This window comes from Chlorocebus sabaeus, chromosome 17, assembly GCF_047675955.1.
Source record: "Chlorocebus sabaeus isolate Y175 chromosome 17, mChlSab1.0.hap1, whole genome shotgun sequence".
NCBI lineage: Eukaryota > Metazoa > Chordata > Mammalia > Primates > Cercopithecidae > Chlorocebus > Chlorocebus sabaeus.
The window spans coordinates 39,014,184-39,026,929 of NC_132920.1; the positions used below are offsets into that span (position 1 = coordinate 39,014,184).

Genomic DNA, 12,746 nt, shown 5'->3' on the forward strand with positions numbered 1-12,746 from the left:
TTTAGATTGCAAGTGGAAAAATATTCCTAGAATCCCAAAAGAAGTTAAAATTGCCAAGAAGGAAGGTACTTTGGAGATCATGTAATTTAGTCTTTGGATTTTCAGATGTGGAAATTGATACCTAAAGTACATTTTCATGGCCAATATGAATAATTAGTCAATGGCAGATCCCATCACAATTCTTTCCATTATATGACACTAGGCCATTATTAGATCTTTTTTATCCCATGACACCCAGTTAAGTATGCTGTGCATAGAAAACATTCAATAAATGTTGTTAGAATTGACTTAAATTGGGTTATTTAATATTTAGTGCCACTGTTACTTTAAGTAGGGCTGCCTCCAGGTGAAATTATATCAAATTACATCTTCAGCCTCCTTTTGATTTATTGAACCTATCCCTTTTATATGCCCAGTGCCATAGAAACATAAATTTGTCAGTGTTTTCTCTTCTACTGGTGTTTACATATTAAGCATCATGTCTCATGAAGCTGTACTAAGATCTTTACTAAGTTTTACTTAGATCCAAAACAAATACAACAGAAACTGGATCATGGATACAAAGAGATTTATTATATTAGTATTCTTTGCACTTTTCTAAATGAGTGAATTATTTCATAGTGAAACTATTTATTTACAATGGTGTGCTGGAGCTGACTTGCATCAGTCTGTGGTGCTTACCTGGTTTCTTTCTTTCTTTTTTTTTTTTTTTTTTGAGACAGAGTCTCACTCTGTCGCCCAGGCTGGAGTGCAGTGGCGTGATCTTTGTTCACTGCAACCTCTGCCTCTACCTACCAAGTAGCTGGGACTACAGGCGCATGCCACCACGCTTGGCTAATTTTTGTATTTTTTAAATAGAGAGGGGGTTTCACCATATTGGCCAGGCTGGTCTTGAACTCCTGACCTTGTGATCTGCCCGCCTCGGCCTCCCAAAGTACTGGGCTTACAGGCGTGAAACACCGCTCCTGGCCTTTCCTGGTTTCTGTCTATGTGCATTTTGCCCCGACTTTGTGATATCACATTGGTAGCTTGCCATTGACCACAGTGGAAGTGTTTATACAATAGAAATTGGCAAACATGAAAACCAGGTTTTTTTTTGTTTTGTTTTGTTTTTCTGGAGAGCCAGTTGTTAAACATCTGCCAACACAACACTGCTCATTTGGTTCTCCTGACTGTAATGGGAGGAAGGCCTGAAGGTTTTAAGTCAGGGTTGAGGAGTTTGGAAATTTGTCTCAAGAAGTCTTTGGATTCACTGTAGTACTTTTATTGAATATCAAGTACCCTAACCTTGTTTAGTCACTTCTTTTATGTGGGCTACTCAGACTCTAAAATAAACAGGCCCATTTCAATCGCACTGGACTTTTGCTTGCGCCATCCTGTAACGTGTCATCCCATACTCACAGTGCTTTATTGGATGAACGTTTGCAGATGCTATATCACATTAGCTCAGGCCTTGGGCATGAACATGGGAGGCGCTCCTGCGGGACCTGCCGGCACTGGCAAAACAGAAACCACAAAAGACATGGGAAGGTGTTTGGGAAAATATGTGGTCGTGTTCAACTGCTCGGATCAAATGGATTTCAGAGGCCTAGGAAGGATTTTCAAAGGCAAGTGTCAAATAATATAGATTATTTTTGGTGAATTTATTTTTATTGCCCTTTAATGTTATTTTCTGATATAAATCCAAAGTGATGCAGTCTCACATAATCAACATTAGTATGGGTTGATCCATATGATATTGCCATTTTTCTAGGTCAAAAATGGCTGGATATCAACAATTCTTATGGTTCAACACTATTGCTAGTGTTACAGTCTATGCATGGAATGTGTGTTAGATCATGAAAATGGAATCAATGTATAATTGCCTGAAATAATAGTAGAGAGGATCAAGATAGCAAACGGGGGACACATGTGGCTTCCCTCCCACAGAAATGAAATATTTTTAGAAAGCATAGCAACACTGGAAAATAAGAAGTGGGTGGCCATCAGCAGATGGAAAATTTTGAGAAAATCCTGAAAGGTAGGTAGAAGGTGTTTTCAGATGGACAGAGAAAAAAAATATTTGAAGACACATCAGCCTCAGAGCTCTGTCCTTGGCGGTCTTCTCTTTTCTATCTACATGCATTCTCTTGGTGATCTTATGTAGGCCCAAGGTTTAAATACTATCTGTATGATGACTCTGGAATTATATCTCTAGCTTGGACTTCTCCTTGAAACTCTAGATTCATTACATACAACTGTTGATTTAGCACGTCCACTTAAATGTCTAACAGGTCCAGATTCACTATGTTTAAAACCAAACTCCTGGCTGGGCACAGTGGCTCACGCCTTTGGGAGACCAAGGCAGGCAGATCATGAGGTCAGGAGTTCGAGACCATCCTGGCCAACATGGTGAAACCCCATCCCTACTAAAAATACAAAAATTAGCTGGGCATGGTGGCACGTGCCTGTAATCCCAGCTACTCAGGAGGCTGAGCCAGGAGAATTGCTTAAACCCGGGAGGCTGAGGTTGCAGTGAGCTGAGATCATGCCACTGCTCTCCAGCCTGGGCTACAGAGCGAGACTCCACCAAAAAAATGTATATATAAAAACAAAACAAAACAAAACAAAACAAAAAAACTCCTGATCTCTAGGTGCTCAGGCACAACAACAACAAAAAAACAACCCAATAATGACAACAACAAGCAAAATAACCACCCCCCAAACAACTTCCACCTATCCTTTACTCTACTCTTTGTCTTATACTCAGATCCAATCTGTCAGCAAATACTGTTGTTTCTACTTTCAGAATACCCCCAAAATTTGTACTTTCATTTTGGCAGTGTACTATTTTCATTGTTTTGATGAAAATGTACAAATAATTAAACCTCTCTTTATCACTGGAATTAAATATGTATTTATCAACAGCCAGATATGAAACATTACATATGTATAATGGTTTGGGAGCCCTGGAGAAATGATTGTTATCAAGAAGTTATATTATAGAGTAAAACTTTACAAATTAACTGTTTTTCATGCCAGGTCTTGCACAGTCAGGTTCCTGGGGCTGCTTTGATGAGTTTAACAGAATTGAATTGCCTGTGTTATCAGTGGCAGCACAACAAATTTATATTGTTTTGACAGCAAGAAAAGAGAGAAAGAAACAGTTCATTTTTTCTGATGGTGATTGTGTTGATTTAAATCCAGAATTTGGAATCTTCTTAACGATGGTGAGAAAAAAGACTTTAAATGCAATTTAATTAGTTTAATTGTTACAGACATAAGTAAAACAAAGCGTGTGTTAGTGGGTGAATGACCAGCTATCCAGGAGTCATGAGCTGTTCTCTCTTACCGTGTGATTTTTTTAGTAGTCGTTATAGCCCAGACGGAAGATAAAATAGTAATTTTTTTCAATTAAAAAAATTAAAATCCAGACCTACAGAGGTAATATGCTAATGATAATAATGGATACTGTTTATTGACCACTTAATATGTGTAAGGTGCAGACTAAACGTTCTATGTGCTATATCAGATGGCGTAACTCAGGTAGTTCTGCAGTAACAAACAATCCCTAAATCTTAATTGCTTAAAGCCACAAGATTTATCTCTCTGTCACATGTCCACTGTGGGTTGACTAAGGTAGAGGTGGGAGGCCAGGGCTGCTTTGTATGTCCTTACTCTGGTACTTGGCCGGACAAGGTACCTGCTATCTCAATCATTGCTCTTTGCTATAGCAAAGGAAAAAGAGAACATGAAGAATTGTGCTCTGACTCTTAGAGTTTCTTTCCAGAAGTGACACAAAGTCCTAAGTCATTGGCTAAAGCAAGTTTCATGACCTAACTTCAAGGGGTGGTGGGGTGGGGGAAAACGTGCCGTCCTATCATGCAACTAGCAAGAGGAAGGACCTGAAATATTCTCTCACATGTACACCGTATCTTATAGCTACGATAGTTCTCTGAAGTGGGTATTGTATAGCTGACTTACCTGAGGCTCAGCGAGACTTAAAAACTTCCTAAGGTCACCCCGCCAGTAAGAGAAAGAAGAAGTTATTGTCTCTCTAACATCAACATCTGACTGCTTAACCTCCACAATTGGTTTTTCTTTGACACCGAATAAAAGGAAATAAAAATAAAATTTCTGCAATAATTTAACAAGGTCCTGTACCAAAGAATTGTAACAAATTCAGTTACCATGGGATTAAGGGTGAGCTTTGAGATTCAGTGTTGTAAAGATAGAAAACCAAAGGCATGAATAAACGGGAGTTTCTATACTTTTATGTGTCACCAGTTTTAAAGCTTTTATGTGTTTTCCATAAAGTTAAATCTCGAAGTTGCAAGATAACACAAAGCACTCCAAGTTTTTAAATGTCCCCATGGATAAAGATGATAAATTATAGGAAGCAAAATCAGAAATGTTTCTGATACACTTATTGTAAGCAAACATCCAGTAAAGCAGTTAGGGGGAAATAAGAATAATCTGAAAGTGTTGATTATAACTCAGGAAGTGGGATGAAGAAATGTACTCAGTGTAAAATTATGGTCTAGAATTTTTAAAAAAGCTTAACATGCTCTCTGGATTAAGAATAATATTGGAAATAGCAATTAGATATTGCATTAAGCTGTGAGTAACTGAAACCTAAAAAAATTGTAGTTTAACATGTAAGGATTTATTCTCTTAAGATCCTTATATGGTTCTGCTCCATCATGAATTCCATCTTCAAGGTCACCTTATGACCCAAGATGCTACAGAAAGCATCACTATCGTGTTGTAGCCAATTGACTGAGTCAACTCCCTTCAAACAAACATCAAGGGTATTTCATACAGTGTGCCCCTTTGCATCTCGCGGTGTAGAATTTAATCACAGCAGCTGCAAGGCAGGCTGGGAAGTGTAGTTTTTAATCTGGCTGTTGCTGTACCCAACTTGCAAGTGGGCTTCTGTGGCTCAGGAAGGATAAGTGCAGTATTGAGAGGCAGCCTCAATTTCTGTATTTCCAGCCCCTAATAATGTACCTGGCCTATTGACAGTGCCCAGTAGATAGTCAGGGACTGAAGGATTTTAACAAACTTGCCTAAGATAACTCATTCCTGTTGGCCTTACTTGTCTTTGAATCTCCAGCCTTTCCTCTGAGACTTGGGTCTGACCTATCTTCAACCTGTTTCTTCTTAGGAGGCCTTCATTTCCTGTCTGCCTCTACTTTTGTCCTTTTCAGTGGTTTTCCCATCATTCCCTTCTTTATTTCCCCTCACTGCCATCTTTATTTCTCCTCACTTCTATGGGTTTTTGTCAGCCAAAGAGCTCTGTAACTGTGACTGCAAGAATAATTGAAGAGATGGAATAAAAAAAATGCCCAAGGAAGCTCATCAGTTTAAATCCTGAGTTTTTTTCTTTTTTCAATAACACCCTTTAGACATAATTATCAGGTGTCTATTCAGTTTTCTCTTCTATTATTTCATGTTCTTTTCTATTTTTAAGGCAGTAGACAGGTACTCAATTTTTGCCACAAAAAATTGCGTGTGACCTTATTAATATCATGAATATAGAAAGATATAAAAGGGCATATGAATATTAATAAATATGCATGGTCCAGTACACATTGTTTTGAGAAAATAAGAGTATTTTATGAATCTAATATTTTTCAATACCATCTTAAAATCTGAATTAGGGGTCTGAAATATATTTGTATTCAGAAATTAAAACTGTATCAACAATTAAAAATTAAACATATTTTAACTTTTAGAACCCTGGATATGCTGGGCGCCAGGAACTACCAGAAAACCTAAAAATCCAGTTTAGAACTGTTGCTATGATGGTTCCTGATAGACAGGTATACACCAGGATTTGAAAGCATAATGTACTTTATGTTGTTTACTTGTTTTTCACTAACGTTGTTGAAAAAAAATCTCACTATATTAATTTTCAGATCATTATGCGAGTTAAACTTGCAAGCTGTGGTTTTCTTGAAAATGTTATCTTGGCTCAAAAATTTTATGTTCTTTACAAACTCTGTGAAGAGCAACTTACTAAACAGGTAACTTTATAGATCTGCTTACTGGTTACCCGCTAGCAATAGTATTTGGTTTTTTCGCTTTGTAATTTTCCCTTGGTAAATGTTCATCAGTGAGTTAAAATCTCATTGACTCTTTTCTAAAATGCTTTTAGAATTAATTTTACCTATTAGTTGTGTATTTTTAAGACCTTTTTATTTTGAAATAACTGTAGATTCACAGGAAGTTGCAAAGGAATGTACAGGGAGGTGTGTACCCTTTACCCTGCCTTGCCCGGTGTTGACATCTTGTAATTATAGCACAATAACAAAACCAGAAATGGACACTGAAGCCGTCCACAGAGTTTGTTAAGGTTTCATCAGTTATACATGCACTGGTGTGTGTGTATGTGTGTGTGTGTGGGTGGGTGTAGTTGTATGGAATATGTAAGATACGGATCTGTTCTATCACCACAAGTTTCCCTCATGCTACATCTTTATAGCCACATCTACCTCTCTCCCATATCCCTAACCCATTAATCTTTTCTCCATGTCTAGAATTTTATTGCAAGAATGTTACATAAATGGAATCACATAGTATGTAACCTCTTGGTTATGCATTTAAAAGTCTGTTGTTTGGGCCGGGTGCAGTGGCTCATGTCTGTAATCACAGCATTCTGGGAGGCCAAGGTGGGTGGATCATGAGGTCGGGAGATCAAGACCATCTTGGCTAACATGGTGAAACCCTGTCTCTACTAAAAATAAAAAAAAAAAAAATTAGCCAGGCGTGGTGGCACATGCCTGTAATCCCAGCTACTGGGGAGGCTGAGGCAGGAGAATTACTTGAACCTGGGAAGTGGAGGTTGTAGTGAGCCGAGATCCTGCCACTGCACTCCAGCCTGGGCGACAGAGCGAGACTCCATCTCAAAAAAAAAAAAAAAAATCCATTGTTTGTCGCTCAGACTGTATCAGACTATATTGTTCTCAAAAGATATTTAAGGTGTGAATACTTGATCATGCAGATTGGATTTTCCCATGGAATGATCATATTTCAGTCAAAGGAAAGGCAGGAAAGTTGAGCTAATAAACCTTTACAGCTTAGTCACCCCAAAACTATGGCCTATAAGTATCAGAATCAACCTATATGCATAGAGTGAGCCATGAGTCTGTGTTTAGTTTTTCAATTAAACCCTCTTTTTGCCCTCTTCTCCCATCTCAGGTTCATTATGACTTTGGATTGAGAAATATTCTGTCTGTATTGAGAACTCTTGGATCTCAAAAAAGAGCCAGACCAGAAGATAGTGAATTAAGCACTGTCATGAGAGGACTAAGAGATATGAACCTTTCTAAACTGGTATCTTCTCTGAATTCTCTTCTTTTCCAAACTTTTAATGTGGTTTCTTTGTATTTGGTGGACAAGTAGGGGTAGGCTGATGTTGAGCTGTGAGCACTCATAATTACAGGGATAATAACTGTGCAAAGCCACCATTGTGCTTCCAGAAGAAAGCCAAAGACCTCATGACCCTGTGTGACCAACATGGGCTATAAGTGCCTCCTTTTATCAGTTGTGTGCAGTGAAACAGGTCATCAGTGGGCTTCAGCTCCAAGATTCAACCTAGTTCTCTTCCGTTATTCACAAAATGACACAAATTCTCAGCATAAGAGTCTGGATTCCCAGAGAACCGTGAGAACTTTTTGCTTTCCCTGTATGTGACTAGCTTATCTCAGATAGATCTCTCCCAAAACATAAACACCGTTTTTATTTTCCAAAACACATGGAATATTTGCTGTGGAGAGCATGCTGCTTTCATGCTTGTCACAGTTACAGCCTGTTTTTTTTTTTTTTTTCTTTGAAATAGAGTTTCAGTCTGTTGCCCAGGCCAGAGTGCAGTGGTGCAATCTTGGCTCACTGCAACCTCTGCATTCCAGGCTCAAGCTATCCTCCTGCCCCAGCCTCCCGAGTAGCTGGAACTACTGGCACGCACCACCATGCCTGGCTAATTTTTGTATTGTTTTGTAGAGATAGGGTTTTGCCATGTCACCTAGGCTGGTCTCAAACTCCTGGACTCAAGTGATCCACCCCGCCTCAGCCTCCCAAAGTGCTGGGATTGCAGGCATGAGCCACCATGCCCAGCCTAGCTAGGTTGTTTTGAATATTTGATGGACAGGTTCATGTGGCATATAAGGATTTCTATATGCCACATATTGTGCCCGTGCCATGGGTGTACAAGGTTGAAGAAGAAATGGTTCAGGAAGCTACATTCTAGTTACAAAAACTAACATCTGTGGAGTTCATTACTGTTACAAAGTCTTTTCAGGTGTATTGTCTTATTTGAGCCTCATAGCAACTCTGTGGGATCTGGATGGCTAGCTTGCTTATTGTCATTTCACTTATTAGGGAATGGAGACTAGAAGTTGTAGGAGTCCCCCATAATCACCATCAGCTGAGAAGAGGGGACAAAAATTTATAAGATTTTCTGATGCCAAATCCACTGCTCCTGCCAATATACCTCACTGCCTGTATGACTGACATGGACTGTAAGAGAGGCTTAGACTCCCTAAGTCACTCAGGCTGGAGTGCAGTCTAAGCCTCACTTAGATAATGGTATTTTGGAAATTCCTAGACAAGTATTCAAGAAAGCATCAGCAAAGCCCTGGAGAATAAAGAGAAATCATAAGGGGTCAGATGTTGGGAACAGAGCAATCTATGTGTTAAAGACATTGCAAATAAGGATTGGAGTCAGTGTACTCAAACCTACTGCTTGTAAGAAAGGCTCAGAATACTGCCCCGATGGACTTTTCCAGTCATTGTTGGATGAAGTCATGTAGGGTTATGGCTATTTCCCCAATTTAAATAAAATATTAGTTATTTAATCTCATGGGGTTGGGACTACAAATGATCATTTTTAAGGTTAATGCAAATGCCACTCTGTGAGAAGCAAAGCATTCATGTGATAAAGTAATGAGGTGGTACTTCGGAGCAATAGACTGGGGCAGGATTGTAGAACACATTGAATGCTAAGGAACTTTGGGTACAATGTAGATTCAATGGTGACTGTATTAGTCTGTTCTCACACTGCTAATAAAGACAATTTGTAAAGGAAAGAGGTTTAATGGACTCACAGTTCCACATGGCTGGGGAGGCCTCACAATCATGCCGGGAGGTGAATGAGGAGCAAAGTCACGTCTTTACATGGCAGCAGGCAAGAGAGCATGTGCAGGGGAACTCCCATTTACAAAACCATCAGATTTTGTGACACTTACTCATTATCATGAGAACAGCAGGGAAAGACCTGCCCCCATGATTCAATTACCTATCACTGGGTCCCTCCCACGACCCGTGGGAGTTATGGGAGCTACAATTCCAGATGAGATTTCGGTGGGGACACAGCCAAACCATATTAGTGATATTCTGGAGAAAGTACTAGAAAATACAAGCCTGATTAGGAGAGTAATAAATGGTTCTCTGGGGATGAAGTGATAAGTACTATGCACGTCCCAGCTAGTTGATAACATTTATTGACTGAATGAGTAAATTTATTTTAAACTATGCCACCTTAGGTTGATGAAGATGAACCCCTGTTCCTCAGCTTAATCAATGACCTGTTCCCGGGACTGCAGCTGGATAGTAATACTTATGTGGAACTGCAAAAAGCAGTAGCCAATCAGGTTCAGATAGAGGGTTTGATTAACCATCCACCCTGGAACCTGAAACTCGTGCAGGTAAAGACATTTTAATCTATTATCAGTATAATGATAAGTATGTGTTAAACATAGCTGTCTGAATAGAAAAACTCATGGTTAGTCTTACTTGATGTAAATGTTAAATGAAAACATCATATGTACATCATTGCAAAAAGAATACTCAGGGGGATGTGGTGGTCCAAGAAAGATAGTATGGATTTACCCTGCCTCGCAGTAATCAAGCAGTAATTTACTGCAGTTGTTACCTACACCTGGGGACAACGTTGGGATGAAATAGTAGGTTATAAAAACTCTGGGGAATGGAACGATCCAGATGGTTTCTTGTGCCAATCTGTTAGTACTGGCTGCAGCTGGGTGCCTCAGTGGGGTGCAGCGCCTGAGGAATCCGGGAATGCTACTTTGCTCCTGCTTTGTGTGTGGACATGTTATATCCTTTGCCTACACTAAAACCTGAATCTTTTGACTGCATATGTTGGTGTCTTTCTGTTTATCACATTTCATCCTTGTGACAACCGTCTAACCACCTTGATTGTATTACCAGTAGAATCAAGAACTTGGTAGCAGAGACACAGGATTAAATCTCTATGAGCTTGATGCTTTGGGAATATTTTCCAGAGTTTTTGGAAAATTAAGGAGCTGAAATTGTGGACATTGTTGAAAACTGCATTTGAAATATTAATATAACAATTCTTATTTTAACTTACTGTTCTTGCCAGATTATAAGATGTGCAAGTATCTGAGACACATCCAAATCTTACAAAGAACAATGTGCATGGGGGAAAAGTGCTTTTCATCATTCATGTACTGGAAACCATTTTAAGAGTTTAAAAAATTTCTGGGAAAACATGATTTTATATATGATATGCATACAGTATACTGAGTTCTAAGATTCTCGCCATCTCAATGGGCGGCGACTAGAATTTTGGGTTCTTTGTTGATGTTAATAACATTGTTCTTGAACATGTCAGGAACAGTGCCTGTTGCTTTTAAACTATAGTTTACAATGGTAATACATTTCTGTCCAAAATGTTAGGAGAATGACTCACTCTACCTCTGATCAGCTCTCAGACCTTTGACTTCTTATTTTTTTTTTTTTTTATCGAGAAAACTACAGACAGGATGTTATAACAGCGGCTGTCCATACGCCTAGCATGTCTCCTTGAATCTCTTTTAGCATTTCCATATGCCCCTGCCCAGCTTCTGTGTGTTTTGGCTTCTAATAGCAAAAGGAGGACTGGAGCCATTTTGTTGGCAGGCACAAAGAGTAGGTGCTGCACGGGAGTTTATTTCCCACCCTCGCCCCCAAACCAACCTCTCTAAGAGTTTATGCAGTAGGAAAGTCAAGCTCGCCTGGTTCCAGGTGGAGCAATCTTTGAGATACAAGTTACACTCCAGTCTCCCGCGGGATCAGGCTCACGTCTGCCCTCTACAGGGCTTTGTCCTCAATCACACCTTACTTGGCTTCTTCCCATTCCTGTCCTGCTTTTCTCTTTTTTTACTGGTTTCTCCTGGGAGCACTCCCTGAATAAATCACTTGCACAGGAATCCTCATTCATGATGTACTTCTGGGGAATCAGAAGGCCCCTGTGAAACGGATCTTCACTGTGATGCTCTGCGTTGCTGCTTTCCACCACTAAGGGGCGATATCATCACATTGGATGCCGAGAAAGTTTGCGCATGGAAAAACTGCTGGTTATAGACTAACAAACCAAAATCACAGGGAATACATCACGCAAGAAGCAAAAACTAGATGCTGAGTTAATTATTTCCAAAATGTAATTCAAGCTCCACATTGTTATTACTTTATCACATATCATTTTATAACGTAGTGCTCATTTGCTATGCACATCTAGTAAAACAACATTTTTTACAACTTAAAAATAGTGAACTAGTTACTTTAACGAAGAGCTTATTTAAAGCCTTTAAACTTCAAGTAACTACTCTGAATGTCAACAAGAGACTCATAAATTACATTTTTTAATTTACTGGTTAATTGTGTAGTTATATGAGACGTCTTTGGTACGACATGGCTTGATGACTCTTGGGCCCAGTGGTTCTGGAAAGACAAGCGTTATCACGATTCTAATGAAAGCGCAAACAGAATGCGGAAGGCCTCACAGAGAAATGCGAATGAATCCAAAAGCCATTACTGCACCTCAGATGTTTGGCAGACTGGACACTGCTACCAATGACTGGACAGATGGCATTTTTTCTACTCTGTGGAGAAAAACATTAAAAGCTAAAAAAGGTATACACAAACTTCCTTTGTGATCATTTTTTCCCTGCCAGCATATTAAGACAATATTTCTTTGATTTTTCCATTTTAATTATTTGCAGATGAAAAGTGATTTGCTGTTTTAATTATTTGCAGGTGAAAACATTTTCCTCATTTTAGATGGTCCTGTGGATGCCATCTGGATTGAGAACTTAAATTCCGTTTTGGATGACAATAAAACTCTGACGTTAGCTAATGGAGATCGCATTCCCATGGCCCCTAGTTGTAAGCTTCTGTTTGAAGTCCACAATATTGAGAACGCCTCTCCTGCCACGGTTTCTAGGATGGGCATGGTCTATATCAGCAGCTCTGCTCTCAGCTGGAAGCCAATCTTACAGGTGGGGCAGAGAGATGGGAAGAAGAACCCTCAGGGTCTCTCCACGTTTCACTTTCTTAACAAACAGATTGTTTCTTTTCTGCAGGCATGGCTGAAGAAGCGCACTGCACAGGAAGCTGCTGTATTCCTGACACTGTATGAGAAAGCCTTTGAAGATACATACACATATATGAAACTAAATCTCAATCCCAAAATGCAGCTCTTGGAGTGCAACTATATTGTGCAAGTAAGATTTTTTTTTGTACATTTACTACTTCGATTTTGATTTTTTTTGCACTCAGTTGCAGTTTACAGCCATCTAAAATAGAAAGTTCAGATAGCCATAAAAATCATTCGATGATGTGACTGTAAAGGCTCTGAGAATTTTGATTCCTCTTAAAGATCTTCTTAATGATCTTACTGTTTTCTCTATTATTTTCACTTCCCAGACGGATGTCAGAGGAAGGGGGAATGAAGTATCTTCCCC

The 12,746-nt window shown here is 39.3% G+C and overlaps 1 protein-coding gene across 2 annotated transcripts in view; it reads left to right on the forward strand.

The window, feature by feature from the left end:
- Positions 1 to 12,746, forward strand: part of DNAH8 (dynein axonemal heavy chain 8) — a 328,361-nt gene that overhangs the window by 152,870 nt on the left and 162,745 nt on the right. For both annotated transcript variants that reach the window (XM_007972725.3, XM_038006035.2), the window contains 9 exons: positions 1,429 to 1,607; positions 3,022 to 3,209; positions 5,718 to 5,804; positions 5,901 to 6,008; positions 7,183 to 7,317; positions 9,525 to 9,686; positions 11,670 to 11,916; positions 12,040 to 12,281; positions 12,366 to 12,506. In XM_007972725.3, coding sequence (XP_007970916.2) covers positions 1,429 to 1,607; positions 3,022 to 3,209; positions 5,718 to 5,804; positions 5,901 to 6,008; positions 7,183 to 7,317; positions 9,525 to 9,686; positions 11,670 to 11,916; positions 12,040 to 12,281; positions 12,366 to 12,506 — 1,489 coding nt within the window. The remainder of the gene's footprint in view (positions 1 to 1,428; positions 1,608 to 3,021; positions 3,210 to 5,717; positions 5,805 to 5,900; positions 6,009 to 7,182; positions 7,318 to 9,524; positions 9,687 to 11,669; positions 11,917 to 12,039; positions 12,282 to 12,365; positions 12,507 to 12,746) is intronic.